The sequence below is a fragment of the Talpa occidentalis genome, unplaced genomic scaffold (assembly GCF_014898055.3).
Source record: "Talpa occidentalis isolate TD23 unplaced genomic scaffold, MPIMG_talOcc4v2.1 talOcc4.2, whole genome shotgun sequence".
Classification (NCBI taxonomy): Eukaryota; Metazoa; Chordata; class Mammalia; order Eulipotyphla; family Talpidae; genus Talpa; species Talpa occidentalis.
The window spans coordinates 107,460,592-107,480,907 of NW_023602073.1; the positions used below are offsets into that span (position 1 = coordinate 107,460,592).

At 38.2% G+C, this 20,316-nt stretch overlaps 1 protein-coding gene across 3 annotated transcripts in view; it reads right to left on the minus strand.

The window, feature by feature from the left end:
* The window catches only part of PREP (prolyl endopeptidase), a 292,365-nt gene that overhangs the window by 41,328 nt on the left and 230,721 nt on the right, over positions 1 to 20,316 (minus strand). For all 3 annotated transcript variants that reach the window (XM_054699063.1, XM_054699064.1, XM_037520159.2), the window contains one exon: positions 9,752 to 9,857. In XM_054699063.1, the coding sequence (XP_054555038.1) occupies positions 9,752 to 9,857 (106 nt within the window). The remainder of the gene's footprint in view (positions 1 to 9,751; positions 9,858 to 20,316) is intronic.

Genomic DNA, 20,316 nt, shown 5'->3' on the forward strand with positions numbered 1-20,316 from the left:
TAACAGGAGCTAAATAAATATTTATGAAAGCACCTAACACAAAATGTGGAATCTATATGAAAAAGAAACTAAAACTACCACCACCATCCCAACTCAAATAACAGGAGATACGTACCAAATCCCTAGATGGGAAGACTTAGTATTTCAAAGGTGCAAATAACTCCAGAGCTAATATACAAATTTAACACAATTCTAATAGAAATCCAAATGAGATAACTTTGATGAATTTGATGTCTTTTTAAAGCTCATCTGGGAGAATTAGGACCTAAAAACATCAATACATTTTTGATAACAGAATAAGAATAAGCCCCTGTTACTGTAACACTCTGAATATGATCCTCTCCCTCCTGAAGGTAGCAGGTTGTGAGAAAAGTCATGACGTTTTTAAAAAAAGATTAAGCTCTGCATCCGAGTTACATTTTTTTTTACAGTGATTTACAGCTAACCTCAAAAAGAGATAATCCATTCAATGGTAACTGCATCTTAGTTTACAAAAAAGTAACTCTTCAAAAGAAAAAAACACAACTTTTCTTTGAAGAATAAGAATGTAAGTCAAAAATTAGTTGGCAATGCAAAATTTGCAGAAATCAGAAAGGCACATTAGTTTATAATAAGGATGAAACATAATTTTCTGGAATATGATATTTGTAGATACAGAAGCCTGGTTCAGCAAAATGTCAGGATCCTTAAATGTTCTCCTGACAATAAAACATTTCCTGATGTGAAACCTTTATTTCTCAGAATAACCATCTTTTGGTTTCTGCTTGAAAAGGTCTTGCAGTCATTGCAGTGGTATTTATTATAATCATTCACCATGCAAAAAAGTCACTGAAGTAGCTACCAGAGGCAAAACACAGTACAACTTTTCTCAGCACTTCTGTGTGTATATACATGTAAACAACTGACGCATGAAAATAAATAAGCAGGCTTCAGTGAACACCAAAACAACAAGGTTTAGGTCATTATCTGTTACCAAATTCTGCAAGCATTAAACTTAGTCACAAATACCTGCTACAAATCAAATTCATTCTAATTTAAAAATGTAGCCAGATTTCTACAAATTCGGCTGCAAATTTTGCCAAACAACTGAAAGTATATACTCTCACAGTGCAGTACTTTTAAATAGCTCATGTCAACCTTTTGTTTTCTGAAACCTTTGCTCCTCAAAGGCTTTGCCACAAAATAAATCAGGAAAAATGGTATTTCCATTGAAGAACGGGGCTCATTTAGTTTTGCTATTCAGGAGATACAACATTATTGATTTACATGGAAAACAGAAAAAGTACTTTGCAGAGAGACCTGGCTCAACTCACTAACCACCTTCCCTTGGCCCTCATTTTCTGGGGTCCTTTAGTCTGGCAGGGACATAACTCCGTCTCAAGCCAAAGGAGTTCAATTTTCAAGCATCTCCATATTGATGCTAACATTACATAAACTTGCTTCTTGGTGGGGGAACGACTTGCTTACTGAGTGAAGATTAGCTCAAAATAAGTTATCTTATATGCATTCCCAAGAACAAAGTCAGCACTCTTACTGCTTTTTTGGAAAATCAATGGTATTAACGATTTCACTGAAATGTTTAAGTTCTCTACAAATAGGAGCTAAAAAGTGCTTTCATGCTTTACAAAATACTGAGAGCCTGGCATGCCCCATGATAATACACGCAAAGCAGGGTCATGCTCTGAGGCGCAGGGTGTTCTCTCTGCCAGACACCTTTCTTCTGCCTCAGCCACACACTGATGGTTAGAATGGGGGCTTGGGATTCAACTGACCTGGGTCTGAATCTTTACATGGCTTTAGGAAAGCTAACTGGTCTCACCGGCCTCAGTCTCCTGGGGATAACAACATGTGTTCTTGAGACATTGCTGAGAAGACTGAATGAAATACTGATCTCCCTTGATTTATGTGCCGATAAACCCATTCTGAGTTGAAAATTGTGCTAAGTCGAAAGTGAATTTCACACACCTAACCTACTGAGTATCATAGCTTAGCCTAGCCTACCTTAAACAAGCCCAGAACATTTCCATTAGCCTATGGTTGGGCAAAGTCATCTACCATAAAGCCTATTTATGTGCCAAATAGTTCATGTAATTTATTGACCTCTGTACGAAAAGTGAGGAACAGCCTCTAGGAAATTGGTAGTTTACCCTGGTGGTCATGGTGCTGACTGGAACTGTTTTGCAGCCGCTATGCAGCATTGAGAGGGGATGCCACACTGATCATTACTTGCCAGAGAAAAGATCAAAATTTCAAATATGCTTTGTATTGAATGCTTCTGTACCATCACAAAGCTGCAAACAGTAAGCTGTGAACCATCCATATCTACACTCAGAGTATATGAGTATAGAAAAGGGTATGTAAGAAATACTAAATAAACAATACATACTATAATTCCAAATAACCCCAGCATTCTTCAATGCCAAAAATATATTAAATATGGATTCTGAGCAGCACAATTTGCTAAGAGTCAACTTTTAAAATCTAATTCCCACCTTTCCCAGCAGTACTTTTCCAGAAAAAGTCCTTATATACACTATTTTTAAAATTAATAAAATCACCAATTTTATCATTAGTATTTCTTATTTTGCCTAAACATCCAGGTTTTGTTTTTTATTCTTACACTGTCTTTAGGGGCTCCAATTGTTTTGAGAGTTTTGTATCCCCATTCTTCAACACATGCTTTTAATTACTCCCTGCCTCTCACAGAAGCACTCCTTCCTTGTGGATCGGCTTCTGACTTTTGGATGACTTTGCTAAACTTTGGACAATTCACTAAAGCTTCCTGAATATTTATCTCCCCTTCCACTCTACCTTCAATGATGCCCAGTCCAGTAGGGAGTCAAACTGTCTCAGCCACCTAGAAACTAGAGGTCACCCGCCATACATTAATCAGGGATGGCAGGATGAACAACGTATGTGTCTGATGAATAGTAAGTTTCCTTTTATCATTAATGTTAGCATGTACTGTAGATTAATTTCTCATGTAGGATAAAGTCACTTTTCTTTAATGACACGAAAGCATTAAAATGAAGACATGCTGAGCCTTAAAAATGTCATCAATCTAAAATGATCAAATTTTCACCAAGAAAGGAAAAGCAGAGACAGGTTAGTGGAAATCTAGGTGAGATACAGAATAGGCTGATAATTTTCTTACCAAAATCAATGATGTCAGCATCCTCCATCTTTCCCCAAAATCTTTATAAATGCTGTGATATGAGCAAAGACCCCTTTAGACCTGCTTTAAGGATGGCTACAGTGAAGCAGAAGGGTGTGAAGTCACAAATGACTGCATTTTAGATATTTATAGTTCTCTTCACCTAAAAGCTGCTTCTAATGGATCACATTTAAAAATCTCAGATGTAACTGAAAATATATTCATTTTATTGAGAATAGGCCATCTGTGCCCCTTTTGCTGTTGATTACCCTATAGAATAGGAAATAAAGCCTTTGACCTTCTACAGAAAAGTAAAAGAACCAAGGAGAAAAGAGAACAAAGAATAAAAAGGAAAGAGGGAGGAGTGCTGGGGAACTTGAGTTTTCAAATTGCAGAAATGTCCTAAGGCTGAGCCGAGGCCAGTATGGGCCACGGCACCCCTGAGGCTTGTGGGGCCGTGCTGGCAGCCATGGCTGCTGTCCAGGCGCAGTGGAGGGCAGGCATGGTGGGCTGTCATCTTAACTAGTACAACCCTCACATGTTTGTTAATAATATTGAGATAAAAGTAGCCAAATATGAATTATAAAAAAGTAGTCTCTACCACTCTCCAAATGAAAATATTTATAAATGCATCACATTAAGTAAATATGCATTAAGTAAATGCATCACATTAAGTAAAATTTGTAAGAAAGTATGTTGAAAACTATCACTTGTATTTTTGTGGTATAATTTTTCACCAAATTTTTAAGAGTCTATATATCTGAGAGACAAAGGTCTGATATTTAACTGTAATTTGGAAAATATGTGAAAGTTTATTTTAAATTTAGTCTTTCTGAAGCCACTTTATATATATTTATAATAGGATTATTTACAACAAACTTAGGAAGCAAAGTTTCCCAATATAATTCAAAAGAAAAAGCCACTTAAGAAATGTGCAGAAAATATAACTATGAAACCCCAGATACAAATCATTTTCTTGCATGGTTCAGGATGATTAATTTCACTAATCTGCTGGCGTGAATCACATTAAAATCACATGTGTTAAGACTCAGCTGTCTTCTCTATTGCAGAACTAATAAAATGTCATGCCAGCCTACTATGCTTTGTGATACCTTGATACCTCTTCATATTCAATTTCAATAGGGGACAGGAAAAAAAAGAAGAAATCTGCTTGTACAACATACAGGACCAGAAAAATGATGTGCCTATTCATCACTGTCAGGATTTAATAAAGGACAAAACTGTGATTATAATAGAGTCAGGAAGTCAAAGGGGTACAGATCAAAAATGCTCACAAGTACATGATCAGTTACAGATGGAGGATGACGTATCAAGCAAGGTCATCTGAGTATAAAGGGGCAGGTGAAGTCATTCAAGAGAAGCTGCAAGGCTGTGCTAAAGAAAAAATTCTTCCAACATTTGTTAAAAAGGTAAATGAGGCTGGATTAAAGACTATAACAGTAGTTGTCAAAACCATCTTGGTAAGGGGGAGATTGACTGAACTCCAAATACAGTAAAAAGAGCTGGGATCTATAGCCCAGGGGCAGAATGAGGGGAATCTCATTCTGGAATGGATGGAAAATGACTAAGAGACATCAGGGCGTGGTGCTAAACTGACCTAATAGAATTTTGGGTGAAGACAGACAGGTAGTCAGATATTACCTGGTGGGTGGGGATGTGATCAAGTAAGGGGGTAAAATATCAAGAGCGGGGATGCTCGCTATAACTTGGCTACACAGGCCCAGTGTAGGCATGGCGGCAGAGTACCAAGGCTGAGATCTAGTTGAGAAAGAGGGCGCAGGGGAGTTGATTAAAGTTCTGTCAACGAGAGTCCTGTTATCAGTCAGGCACTGTTCAAGGTGCTGGGGACCCCCCAAGGAGCAAGATGGAAAGGCCCTGATACTGTGCAACAACCAAGTCCTCACACATTGTTCATGTTATGGGGAGAAAAAAACCACCAGAAATGGGGGAAGGCACAGAAGGGCCAACTGTGGAGGGAAGGTTTCAGCCAAAACACAAGGAAGCAAGATTAAATCTGGGGCAGAGATTTCTTCTCTCTAAAAAGTAAGGAGAGAGAGACTAGGGACATGTCTCTGCAGAAGGAGCTGCAATATTCTTTGGAGAGGACTTGCTTGCTTGTTTTGAACATGTGGAATGTTATACAAACGTCTGTGGCCCAGATGATAGGCCCAGTGCCATTTTCACAAAGGTGAACGAGGTGAGTCGGGAAATAACAGCTCAGAAAGGCAAGGAAAGCAGCAGCAGCCATGGGCCCAACTGCAGCTCCTGCGGAAAGGGGGAACGGGTACGTCTGGCTCAGTGTGTAACATCACGTTCATATTATTCGTAAGTGAAAAGACTAAAAATGAACGTGGTAGAAAATAATTCTTTATAGAGAGGCAAAATAATTTATGATTTACATGACAAATGTACATGACTAAGGCATTCTTGGGAGATGCCTTCTGGACCATCCCATATTTATTTAGTTTTGTTTGCTCTGTGTTGTCTTTTCCTATGATATTACATTACCATGGGCCACTTTTTGTGTTTCTCACTTCAAAGTGCACAGGGGCAAAAAGGTGTTTGTGGGAGACAAAGATGACAGAAATTTTAAAAATAAAAGTCTAAGTGAAATCATTTAGTTTTCGAGACCGGTAATTCAGTGGTGCCATAATAAAGAATTAATTTATATGAAAAATCCTAATTCCCTTGCTTCAAGGTAAAAGAAGACTAAAATCAAGCAGAAAGGCTTTAGATTATCAAAAGGGGTATACATTTCAGTAATATACAGATTTTATAACATTGGATTTAGTTTTCAGTGACTAGCCATTCAGGTCTAACTCATCATTTAAGTTAACTAGCACATACAGCATTCAACTTAAATGTTAATTGTTCTCTTAGTTGATGCAGGAAAACAAAAGTGGGGTAACAATAAGAAAAAAGCAAGAAAAGGATCCTAGGCATATATATCACACAATATCAATTATCAACCTGAGAAATTAGACAACTCCCGTCATTCTTCCACAAGAGGCACCGCTATTTACATGTTTTCTTCAATGAAAGGACTCTCTTCTCTGTGCCTGTGATTTGCATTTTCCCGATATGGAGCATATTTTCATGTACCTGTGGACCATCTACATGTCTTCTTTGGGAAAATGTCTATTCAGATCCACTGCCCATATTTCAATTATATTTTTCCTGCTATTGGGAAAAAAAAAAAAAAAAGAAAGGACTCTCTTCTGATTAAGAATCTGGTTCTAAGGAATACAAATCAATACCAAGATGTGTGTTTGGAGTAGCTTTGCAAATGAAGAGAAATGTTTTCTTCGGGCATCCACAATCACCTTTACTATGCAACCTAAAACCCAAGCAAGGAGATTCTGAATATTTCTCTTTTCAGTCAAGAAACAAAGGAACACCTGAGAAGGTGTTAGATGCCAGGAACCCTGTTAAGTCTTTTCTAGGTATTTTCATTATTCTTCACAATTCCTTGTGCAGTAGATACTATATCCCTAATGCAGTCATGAAATATTAAGAGAAAATAATTTTCCAAGAGTCTCTTAGTGGTAGGGCTGAGATTAAAATCTGATTTGAAAAATAAAAATACAAAAAAAACTGAGATCTTGCTAATCTTGACCTACACAACTGACTTTGGAACCCAGTTGTGGAAACTGACAGTCTCTTCACCCTTGTGGACTAGCCAATCACTGCAACTCTCACAAGCTTTCAGAGCCCTGTGCCTGCCACTCAAGAGTAAGTACTCTGGGATTTACATAGCCACACATTTAATGCTAATAAAGCAATAATTTAAAAATGATGTCAGGCCCAGTGCTGTAGCCAGAATCTAGCAGCTATTAGTAGGGACCTGTGACACTAGGGGCTGATCCCAACCCATCAATATGCATCTCAACAGCTTCAAATGCAGCTATTCCATTATTCACGTCAAATTCTGCTCCCCCCCCCCCCGCCCCCGCCCAGGATGTTACATACTATTCTAAAATGTCTCAATGAATCCCAACTACTGTTCAGTTAGGTAACATTTCTAAAAAGTGAAATTAGGTTAGAATCATGAGACTTGTTTTTTCCTCTCTATGTGGTTTTCCATGAGCTCACTGTGAGGATCTTTTTTCACATGTCAGTTTGGTTAGGTTAATGTCCCTAGTTAATCTATTAAACACTACCCTAGGTGTTACTATGAAGGTACTTTGCACTGAGTATAAAGACCATAAGTTGACTTAGTAAAGAAGACTGAAGAATCTAGGTGGGCCTGATTCCATCAGCAGAAAAGCAGTGGTAGTGGAACTGAGGCTTCCTTGAATAAGAAATTCCATCTGTGGACAGCAGCCTTCTGCCCCACTGATTTCAGATTTACCTAGCCAGCCCCCCGACCCGGTAAGCCAATTCCTTACAATAAATCTCTTAACATATATCTCCTATTGGCTCTGCTTCTCTGTGTAAAACATAACAGTTATAGTTACAAACCATCCCTATCTCCCAAACCCAAAATACATTCCTGACCGAGTCTCAAATAAATTTAGTTTTATGCATAGTCCTAATCAAACACACAGATGGAACTGTTCAGATCACAACATAATCTTAAAGAACCTCTGGAAGAAACATAAAGAGATTGGAATTTGGAAAACTAATTACAGTATTTACTGCATACTTGCTCTGCACTGATCTCTTCACTTAGCTGTGCAAAACCAGCATGAGGAGGGAAGATAAGGGCCAAGTGACTCAAGGAAAGATCAAGTTGGGAGAGAAGGCCAGGATGTGGCTTATTTTGCAAATAGCTTCTTCCAATTGGAATGCATCATTCCATTTAGGGTTTCTTAAACTATTCCCTTTTTTGTTCTTAAGTTCATTCATGGTTTGTACTGTCTAGAATTTTGCTTTTCAAGGGTCTAGTGAGCCTCTGCATTGTTTTCCTTTTGAAATCCTAACCTCTGGGTATCACATCCCTTTCTCTAACTCCTCATTAATGCTACAATGGTAAATTGGAGGGAGGGGTGTATAAAAAGTATAGAAGGTAGGAAAAAAAGATCAGGAAGAAAACAGGGTTTCCCCAACATCTTCAGGCACTTAGAAGTTTCATTCAAAGCACTACCATTTATTGTGAAAGCGGACACAGCAACAGCAGTTCTGTGTATGCAATTTTCTTCTCTGCATGTAGAGCAAATTGAGCAATTTGTAGTTTTTTAAATTGTAAACTTATATCTTTAAATGATAAGCCCACCTAGTATTTAAAGATACAATGAAGGGCCTCCCCTGGTGGCGCAGCGGTTGAGTGCTGGGCTGCGAAGCTGCCCGCAGCCTCTGCAGTGCTGGTTCGATCCCTGGCTGCCAGTGAGGGTCCCACATGGCGTGACAGACCTCTCCTGTTACGCCCACTGCTCCCCGCAGCAGTGTATTTCGGTCAGTCTGCCTGTTCTGTTCCCCATTCTGGCTCTGGTGAATTCTCTCACCCTCCCGCGCTTCTGACTGTACCCAGTGCTTGTATAAATAAATAAATAAATCTTTAAAAAAAAAAAAAAAAAAAAAAAAGAAATAAAGATACAATGAAAAGGTAAGTAGTGCGTGAAAGCAGCATTCTCTGGAGGAAGAACATTGCCACTGCCATTACTGTTTCTTTCATATTTGATCTTAAGTAATTTGCTTAGTTTTATGTAGACCTAGACTTGAAACTCCAGTGAACAATTTGTGGGTGGTGGTTTATTCCTGTCAGAGGTTTGTGAAAATCAATGTGGTTGATGCAATTTTTTTTTGAGATCAAAATGGGTATATCCTCTTTTTTAAACAAAAACAAAGCTGCTTTATTAAGTGGCTATTTAACACTACAATATATTTACTTGTCATATTCTACTATAGATATCAATAATGAGAGAATCTGATTCATAATTAGAAATGCAGTTAATATTGTATATTTTGGAAAACATCTCTAAGATGTTTTTATTTCACATTAACCAGAACATGGTCTAGTTAGTCTGGTCTAGTTAGTCCAGTGCCCCTTTTCTGGGTGCCAGCTTGTCTCTGATAGTTGTTTTGCCTGTGAATATTCATCAGCTGAAAAACTTTAATTATGATGATGCTGGTATGATATAGACACTGGAAGAAATCAACCTTTAAAGTGAATCATCTCCAGAATCTGTTGCTGACTGGTTCTATGTTTCCTATCATGATATAGAAGCTTCAAGAAGCAAAATTGGGCTGTTACCTATACACTTGGTAAATTCTCACTGGTGTAATCTCTCTAGCCAATGACAGTTTGCACCATCACATCTGGACACACATCATGCTTTACAAAGCTTCTCCTTAACACTCTTTATCTGCAGTACTCACAGGATATTTTCATATTCATAGTGAAAAAAAAAATAAGAGTTAACATTAGTTTACATAGAAAATGCTAAAGGCAACAAATAACTTTATTGGACTTTTTTTTTCCATATTATAGAATACTGCCAAGAACAAAACAATTTTATGAACTAAGATGATGCGGTTAATTGGAAGAAAGTGTCTTAGGAAGACAATTAGAAGACTAAAATGACTGCTTTGTAATGGTGCTTCCTGGAACAACTGTCCATGTTTGGGAAAACTTACCAGTGATGCCATTGGGTTCCTGCTGTAGGTCACAGTACCAGAGTCGGTTTACTGGATCACATCCCTCCCTTATGGATAATAAGACATAACGACCATCGTCTGACAACTGTGAAGGAAACAAAAGCAGTGCAGAGGGCTCATCAGAATATATTGTTTATAAGAGCACAGTTATTAAATAAAGAAATGAAGGAGAACCTTAAATTCACTATCTTTACCTCAAATTTGTAGCTGGATAGGAAAAAAGGATGGAACATCAATAATAACTTATTTACTCTTAATCATATTTTAACAGCGTAATTTTTAAGCAGAAAATATCAGTATACATAATGGAATGTTATGATTCAATGTGATTTTAATGTAAAGCCTATTCACTAACTGAAAATATATGCAATCTGTCATTTTGAATATTAATATTCCTAACTTGAAGTTTCTTCCTGGGTTACATAGTTTAAATGTAGTTGTTCTAAATGACAAAAAATTAGTTAAATGGGCATGGGGACAAACAAGTTCATTTTTAGTTTACTTTAGTCACAATAATAAGTTTTTCATAAGCCTATCTTTTTTTTTTTAAGATTTATTTATGCATACAAGAAATGGGGTACAGGCCAGAAGTGGGGGCTGAGAGGATTCACCAGAGACAGAGTAGGGTACAGAACAGGTGGACTGGACTGAAATCACTGCTGAGGGGAGCAGCGAGCGAGTCAGGAGAGGTCTGCTGTGCCGTATGGGTATCTCCCTGGCCAGGGACTGAACTCATGATGCAGTGGCTGTGGACAGTTTCATGGGTTGTGTCTTAACCCCTTGTGCCACCAGGGAGGCCCTGTAAGTCTATCTTTTAGTCATCTCTATCCCAGTATGTCAGAAAAAAAGGCCTGTGCTTATGTGCATTTCTTTTATAGTACTAAACAGGAAAATCTTAGCAAAACCAGTGTTGATAAAAAACTACTGAAGCAAACAAATTATGGTTCTGAGTTGTCAAAATTTATGTCATTTTGCAACTAATTTTTTTCATTCACTGTTATTTTTAAAAATTGTATTTTTTTTAATTGAGGTAACTGGGTTACAACACTATATGTTTTAAACCATACTGATTATGTAATTGTACTTTGTTTTAATTGCTATATAGTATTCTAATCTAGGCATATACCACAGTTACTTGGCCTATTTCCCTACCAATAAACATTTAGATTAATTTTATTTTCTTACTATTCCAACTAACACTTTAGAAGAATTCTCAAACATGCTTATTTGTGATTTTATGTATTTGTCAGGGTAGGATATGTATGTATTCAACTTTATTATATAATGCCAAATTATTTTTCAAAGTGGTTACACCAACTTATACTCTTATCTATTAGCAGTATAGGAAAGGAGACTTTCCCCATACCCCACTTTGATGGTTAATTTTGTGTGTCAACATGGTAGACTATTATGGTACCCAGGTATTTAGTCAAACATTCTGGATGTATGAGATTAACACTTAAACGGTGTACTTTGAGTAATGCTGATTAGCCTCTGTAATGGAGTGAACCTCATCCAAGCAACTTGAAAGTCTTAATGGAAAAGAAAATTTAAGAAAAAGACCAGCTTCCCCAAGCAAGTAGGAATTCTGCCAGCAGACAACCTTTGGTCTCAACCTGCTACCCCTACTCTGCAGAATCAGGATTTATCAAGTCTCTACAATCATTTTAGCCAAGTCCTTAAAATAAATCTAGACAGATAGACAGACAGATATAGATAAGAACATATAGATACATAGATCTTTCTGACTCTGTTTCTCTGGAGAATCCTGATTAATACACTTACCAACAACTGTTTTTCTTCCATTTGTTCATTTGATAAATATTTGCTAAAGGCTATTATGTGCAGGACATTTTACTAGGTGTTAAAGATAAATCAGTGAATGAATCAGGGAAACACTACATTCTAGGGGACAACACACACATTATGTAGTACAACCATGTGTTGCAGTCAACAATAGATCACGTATATAACCTTGGTCCCAACAGGCTGGACCATACAACCTAAGGTGCAGGTGGCTGTAGTAGGTTTGTGCAATTATACTACATCACATTTCACAATGGTAAAATCGCTGAACATATCCCCATTATGATTGAATAGTATAAAATGACAAATACTGGGGAGAACACACATAGGTCTGGGTAATGGAGGCAAGGTATGTGGGGAAGGCCTGCAGTTTCACATATGTCAATCAAGGTAGACCTCAGTTAAGGAGGAGTATTCCCATTGTCTTCTGATGCATTGTTTCAGATGAGAAGATGAAAGTCTTTTTCTATATATAAGTAATGTGTTTTCTTATCTGCTTCTGAGATGTTCTAATTATTTTGGTTTCTGTGAATGAATTATAATGGGCTTTGCTGTAGTAATATGCTTGAGATTAGTTAAGCTTGGATATATGAGTTTGTCTGTTTTATCAAATTCATAACATTATGGCCATTTTCTCCTCATAGTTTTGTTTCTCCTCTCCCTTCCGTAGAACTTTGAATAGATAATGTTAGATCATGTATTGTCCCACGGGTCAATAAGAGTGCTCATTTTTGTTTCAGATTTTTTCCTCCTTGTGGTTTAGTTTCAACCGTCTTGTCTTCAAATGTGCTAATATCTTCTTTATAGCTAATTTTTTTTTTATTGGATTCTGATCATTTTGAGTTATCTGGATTTTTTTTTTTGTGGGGGAGGGGATCTTCCTTTAAAAAGTTTCGAGGTAGTGTTGCTCCCCTCAGCAGTGTATTTCAGTAGATCTGCCTGTTCTGCTCCCCACTCTGTCTCTGGTAAACCCTCTCATCCCCCATACCACTAGCTTACACCCCAGTTCTTTTATGCAAAAAAAAAAAAAAAGTTTTGACGCAGTTAATTTGTTGCTGCATTACCTTGATTCATTCAAGGCTTGTTTTCAAGCTTTGCTGTGTAAAGTCTACAGCCTAGTACTAAGGCATGGCCTCTCTGGGGCTTTCTGCTAAATATCCTGGGTGTCCACACAAGATTGTTCCATTTTGACTAGTTAAAACATGGATATATACCCCAGACTTTGGTCGTTTTCTGCTTATAGCTGCCTGGCAGTTGTTCTTAGCTTGAATCAGCATCTCATCCATTGCACACACACACTGCTTAATAGTCAAAGACCCAAGGGGATACCGAGGCAGATTTCTGAGAACTTCAGTGAGTAGTTTCCCCCTTTTGGTATTCTGCCTGCAAATTTCAATGACTGCAGTTTTCCTGAGTTCTAATTTTTGGATCTGTAGTTTCAGACAGATAGTAATACCCTGTGAACTCTTCTTCTCTGTGCCAGGTAATACCTCTAAGCAGAAAGCTGGGGAAGTCCTTGCACACCGCTCTCAGAGTGCCGTCCTGCGATGCCTATGGACCAGTATCTGCACACAGCTGCCTTTTCTCATGTGCTTTCCTAGCTGGTTATCACAGAAGAGTCAGGTCAGTAAAAATCTGTCATTATGCTTTCACTTTTTTAAACCTGTTTTAGATTACTTATAGAATATTTACATTTTACAGGGTATATATTGCATATGCTTAAAACATGTAATCAAAATAGAACTAATTAAAAAGATAATGCCTATGATGAATAAAATTTTGATATACTTCCATTTGTCTCATTATACACCAGGATATTTTTATTGCTTTTGCTTCCTATCCAATAGTACTTCAATGAATTGCCCGAGCTGCTTTTCTTTGATGTAGAGGTAAAACTGTCAAACTTAATGTGCACTGTGATGTGTTGCACTGTTCTTATCAAGTCCACACATGCTGACACTGGTATCAGGGCAAGGTGATGTTGGGCTGCAGGTCATTTAAACAAGTGTTAGAGCATGGAATTTTCAGGGTTGTACTTATTATTAGCAGCAGCAACCTTTCAGATTCAGAGAAATAAGATTCCAGCTCACTACAAATGCCCATCCACTTTTTAGCAGTTTTGTTTCAGGAGGCCAGCTACGCATGGCTAAAACATCCAGCATTTTTAAACAATTGGCAGCATAATGGATGTTATAGTAAGTTAAGCATCTCTTTCTCAGAAAAAAAGATTATTGTGAAGCACAGAGGTAATCTGCACTTGCAAAATAGAAGTAGGAATCCAAGTAAGGAATAGTTTCAGAAAAGATTCTATAAAGTTCTGTTTAATTTGGCTGCTCTTTCTTGGTGACACTTTTGAGTATTAAAGCAGTACATTTTGCTTTTTTGTTGCAAACTACACATAACAGCCAATGAATCCGATACATTTGCTTCATCTTTCTCTAGTTCCTTACTAGTCTCTTCAAAGTTTGTCAGTTTTGGAGAAACCTCATATTAATTTCTGACTTACATTAGTTCTTTTGTCCATTTTCATATTCAATGTATTTCCAAATGATTTGTCCATTATGTTTAAAGGGGATCTTGCAAGTGAACATGATTTGATTTAGTTTTAAAAATGCAATTTAAGAATCTGTATACTATTTTCATTAACTGTTATTGCTGATACACTGGCTTCTATATTCTTAATTTTGAATATTTGGTTCACCTTGCTTTTTTCCTTCTGTCCTCTTCTATATTAATATAATTCTATTTATATCCTTTTATACATTTCCCTTAAGCTTATTACATGTATAGTTAATAAAGCAATGTCTAGAATTTAATTTCACCTATTTTCTAGCTGTCCTCTACAAGAATATCATCAGCAACCTCACAATTATAATTTCATTAAATGTAACAGAAGCAGTGTCATTAATACTATTTCTTATTTTCCTCTCTTGTCCTTTGTGTACAGCATCTTTATAGCTTAGTGCTTAAAGCCATGCTACATCAATCATAAATGATGGTTAATTCAGTTGTAGTGATTCAGCCAACAGAAAGATAGGGCAGTAAAATTCACTGTAAGAATCACAGTAAACCGTCGATGGCAACTGTTTCAAGCACATCTAACAAGTTTTTCTCAGCCTTTCTGGCTGAAGCAAACAGTTGTAGCAGTTTATATATAATCTAAGGCAGGAAGTCCCAAGATGCACGGCTGTTGGGATGCCAATTAAACTCATCTTTTTCACTATAACTCTATTTATCACAACCAGAGATTTTCCATAGTCACTAAACAAATTTGCTAAGCTGGAAACAATTCTGAATTTTCAAATGCTCAAGGTCACAAATTTCAAAAACACTGCTAAGTGATTGTTGCCCCCAAATATATAAATAAGAAATACACCTTCATAAATATTAGCAAGAACAAAATTCTAAGAATTACTATAAATGAAAGAATACATATGCTGATATTAAATCAAACTGTATTCCAACCTATACAGAGGTGAAAGCCAAAACTCTTCACTGTTCTTACTACTCTCTGGTAGGTTTTCTTTTTAAGTGTTTTCCATTAGATACAAGTGACTTTGGCAAGCTAATTCTGTGAAGTCATTTGTTGAAGTGCATTTAGAGTACTAATTAAATATTGTTAGAAAATGTTAATTAAGGCAGAAGACAGTATACTGATAAAAGTACTTGGAAAAAGGAAAAATAAAGATGTACAGAGGTTGTGGAATTCTACAGATGGGCTGGATAACATTTTGTCATCTACTGGTACTTAGCTTTTCATCATCCGTAACCAGATGAACCTTAATAGATAAAAAAACAAAGCCTAAAGTGAGTGGTTTTAACAGAAGATTCAAAGTGCCAATTTTTACCTCCTTAGCCAAAGACAATATTAGACATATGCCATCAAACACAGCTGTCCATTATTTGAGGGAGTCAGAGGTGAGGCTACCAACTCAACCAGCATTTACTGAGAGACTGTTTGAACTAGGTTCGGGAACACACAATCAACAGGACAGGGACTCAAGGGCTCATGTGCAGGTGGGAGAGACAAGACAACCATGCAGATCAAACAATACTGTAGAATGTTAACAGCACCAAGTATACTGGAAGTGCAGAGCTGAACATCTATAACATGGAGAAGATCTGTGAAGACTGAGATCTGAGAAGGTTGTTTTTTTCCTGAAGTAAAATTGTTGCTTGAATTTTTTTTTTTTTTTTGGTTCTTGTAACTGCTATGCTGGTATAGACAGCTGGTTCAGAGAGCTATGTCTAACATATACTTGGGCTAAATATATTTATTCTTAAGTGTTCTTCGCGCTGGACAGCAGTGGAGTGGATGCTGTCATCTGCTGCAGCACTCAGCCTCTCGGGTGCTGGGTGTTGGGAACAGACAGCTTCCTGGCCTGATCCTCAAGATGAAGAGGGTCACCTCCCATAAGGCCACACATCAGTTCATCCCACATGCAATGACTGATTAATGTGGGTATAAAAGGCCCGGTTCTCACATCCCCCAGTTAGGAAACTGCTAAAGCACTAACCCAGCTAGAGTGTTCCCAGAAGACTGGCAGAGGCCTCTGTGACTTCATCACAATTTACTTCTCCCCCTGCTGCCTTTCCTCCCCAGCACCAAATGTCCACGGCTTGCTTCCCAGCGAACCTGACCTATCACAGCATACAAGGCCTCAAAACACCCCTAAATACAAAGCGTGTAGACTAGCACAGCCCATGGTGACTGGATTCTTCCACTCTGTCTCCTGAGCGGCCTGGGGAACAGTGTACCTCTCCCTGCTCAGATTCTGTACCCACTAGACCTGAAACAACTGTCACTTGATGGAGAACCAGATGACCTATCTGTGTGTAAGGTACTCACTTAGAAAGTCAGGTTAGGGCTACGAACCAGCCAGCGAAACCCCCAACCTCCGTTATGTCTAGTCTCCAAAAATCCCTGAGGGAGTCAGAAAATGGGAAAAGAAGTATTCCCTTCTAATCAGTGTGCTCTCTCATCCTGGCACAGTTTCTGCTAACAGGAGGACCTGTTAAGTGTTGTTTTCCTCTTTTGATTGGGGCACCTGATAAAGGCTTCCATATTCAATTACCAAAAGTATGGACTTCATGCTTCCACTTAAGACGTTAATTCACTAAGAAATTTTAATTGTGCAAATGGTAGTGTTAAGCTACACTGCGATAGTAATGTCATCAAGGAAACCCTTGAAAGATGGAGTACTTTTTCTACTACCTGGATTCTATCAGGTTCACATATGCGGGTTCAATCAACGCATAATCCATACAATTTAGTATATTCAGGGAAAGGCCTCGACAAGCCCAAGAGACATCACATGACAGAATTCCGAGACAGAACCAGCAACGAGAGCACACGTCATGGGATTCTTGCCCAATTAGTATGTTTTTATGAATTATCTTCAGTGACTGTCTCATGGATCTAAAACAGTGATGCATTCAGACAGGGGCTGTATCAGGCTGCCCCCTGTTCACGGAGGTCACCAGCTCAACCAGTGGGTCATCTGAGGCTTTAAAAAAACTAAGAATCTATATTAAGAAGTGTGAAGTAGAACTAGCATTCAAAAACAGCAGTTTCTGAGAATGGAATCTTTGCATTTTATCTTAAACAATAAACTTATTTTATTATTATTGGCATTGTAAAACTTTTTAAGTTGATGAGCTTGGCTATTTTAAATATCAGAGCTATATAATAAGAACAGCTGGGCCTTCCTACTGATCTGAACAAAGCAGTTTTTCTCCATGCATCTCATGTTAACAGAAGATCACTTACTAATGTTTCAAACTCTCATTTAACTGTCTACAAAGTTGTCTTTCAAAATGATGGCATACAAAATAACTGATATTTACAAAGATATGGATAGACTATGGACTTTCACAAAATATATCTTTTCAAAGAAAAACTCTCATGATATTTTATGCGAGTCATTGAACTCCATAGTTACATGGTCTTGTGTTAATGACCAAGTCTTCTTGTAGACATGAAATTTAATATCTATTATTTTTTCCACATAGTATCCAACGAGAAGGTAGAGTTTTTTTCATAATGTGAATACACATGTACTTTTCCAAAGTAACTTTTGTTACACATGATGACAAAAGGGTTGTGTATAAAAAAGTATACTAAAAAGCAGTGAGATTTAAAACAGTCTGAGAAATTAACAAAACGAATGAAAGTGGATTTTAACAGCTTTGTGAGTTAATCAGGTTCTTCTCAGAGCAGGAAACTATCAATTTTATTTCAGAGACTCTAATTTCTTTCACAATAGTTCCTTTTTTGTAATAATGTTAAATACGTTTCTAAAACTTAACCTAAGGGGCCTTCCCAGTGGCACAGCGGTTGAGTGCTGGGTTGCGAGGCTATCCACAGCCTCTGCAGCGCTGGTTTTATCCCTGGCCACTGGCGAGGGTCCCACATGGCGCACAGACCTCTCCTGCCGCACAGACCTCTCCTGCCGCGCCTACTGCTCTCCTCAGCAGTGTACTTCATCAGTCTGCCTGTTCTGTTCCCTGCTCTGGTGAATTCTCTTACCCTTCCATGCTTCTGACTGTACCCAGTGCTTGTATAAATAAATAAATAAATCTTTAAAAATAAAACAATAAAAAATAAATAAAACTTAACCTAGGAAAACTTTAAATGTCACACCAATCACCTCTAATGATAGCTTTTCATTTATGGGACTCACTATGGATTTGGAATGAAACATGAGACTGCATCAGTAACAGACTGTATGGAATGCACAAGTGGCGTGCATTAATATCAACATATCCAACAGGGAGTAGGATTACCCAGCTTTCCTAATACAGGGAGATGTTACAGTAAAGGGGAAAAACAGGAAATCAACCTGAACACTACTACCTGATGTTGCAGTCTGCCAGAAACAGGTAAAATGGGAAATTCTAGGAAAAGAAAAACTATTCAAAATAAAACATATAATGTAGGTCTTGACATGATAAAGCCACTGATGTTTCTTATCAACCCAGTTGTTTCTCGGGCAAGAATCTACCATTTGTTTTCTTTGCTCCCTTACTGAGCGTTAAGAGAGATCAGGTGAGAAAAAGTGATGGATGAGCAAATGCAACACCACAACACCCGTCTCTGTCCAGTCAGGAGCTATTTTATGTGCACAAAACAGCTGAGCTTCCAGATTTACTCACATTCAATCTTTAGTTTGGCTTCCTACATTTCTGCCTTCTGCAGCACGCAGCTAGGACTTTGTGTGCACTACCTATCAGCATGAAGGACACTAGCACTTCATGCCATGCTGAGGAAAGAGGACGCTGTGAGTCTCGAGCACACACAGTCCACTTAGGAATCCACCTGGGACAGAAACAAGGACAACCATTGGTCATTCCTGTCATGAAGAGAAGGGATCAGTGTCCAGGAGCTAGTGGAAAGTGAGGGCTCCCCAACACAGCACAAGGCATGAGGAGTCACCAAGAATACATGCTGGCAGCCTCAGGCTCAATCACTGAAGTTAAAGTTGACAAAGGTATCTTCAAAGTGAGAAACACACCAAATATGGCAGAGATTGTCCTGAGACCCTGAACTTCTTTTTATTACTTACAAATACTAACACAGAATAGGTTACTATGACAAACACCTTCCATAAGGGTCTAAGTCTGCCTATCTCAGCTCTGAGTCTGCCTGGCACTCAACAGTGGGGAGTGAAGGGAAGGGCTTACTAAGTATTGGAGGAATAAATGCATGACCTGTGCTGCTCAGGTAGAGGGTGCTGGACAATTACTGCTCAAGTCAAAAACATCCAATGTATGCTCTATAAGGCGAGCCCAGAAGGGTCTTCTGGGGTATGGCAGTATTCCACCATAGGGATGCACTGCAATTTGTTCATTCGTGCACTTGCTAATGGATTATTTGTCAGGGGCAGAGTAAGGACATTAACATTCACCGAAAACCCTCGGTGAGTCGGCATCAGGCAAGAGTCTACATGTTCATGTATGTGTAAGATATATAAAAGTGTATACAAATATCTTGATTACTAGTAATTACAAGCAAGTATGCAAGAATGGCAACTGGAGATAATAGATAAAAATATTAGGATTACCTGTATTTAAGAAAAAACTTTCCCCCAAGAATTAAGTATTATAAAATTAGGTTCTCAATGTAGGAAGTATTTAGATAATCAGAGACTGGGCATTTTTCCAACACTTTCTAAAGAAACTTGATATATTTTCAGAATCTACATGCTATAGCACCCTCTGCTGGGAAAAGTATTTCAAAATGCTTGCTTTGTGTGTGTTATTTTAATGCTCTACAAACCACTTAGAAATTTTTTTTTAGATATACAGTACAACCTTCTAATACCTGACACCTTCTAACCTCCCACAATCTTGCCCTTCAACTAAAGCCTCACAGTCTATATTAAATAGCAGGTGACTCACTATGGCTGTCTCACTGCCCTTTCAAGCCAAATGTCAGCTATTTCATGTTACCCCCCCAGTGGCAGTTGTGTGGTTCCTATGATCCCGGCAGCTTGGGGAACCGAGGGCAGGAGGCTGGCTGGGGAGAGGGGCAGTGGTGCACACTGCATTGCATGTCGAGGATGGAGAGAACAAGGTGTGGATTCCCCTGGGCCTATAGGCTCCAGAAGGTAGCTGGCCTCAAGTCAACCTCAAAGGTGCATCTATTTACAGCAGGGATGGAGGCAGAGTAGCAGAGAAGCCAGAATCTCAAGGGAATCCTGATGGGAGCAGAAGCTTCCGGGAACAATGCTAAAGGT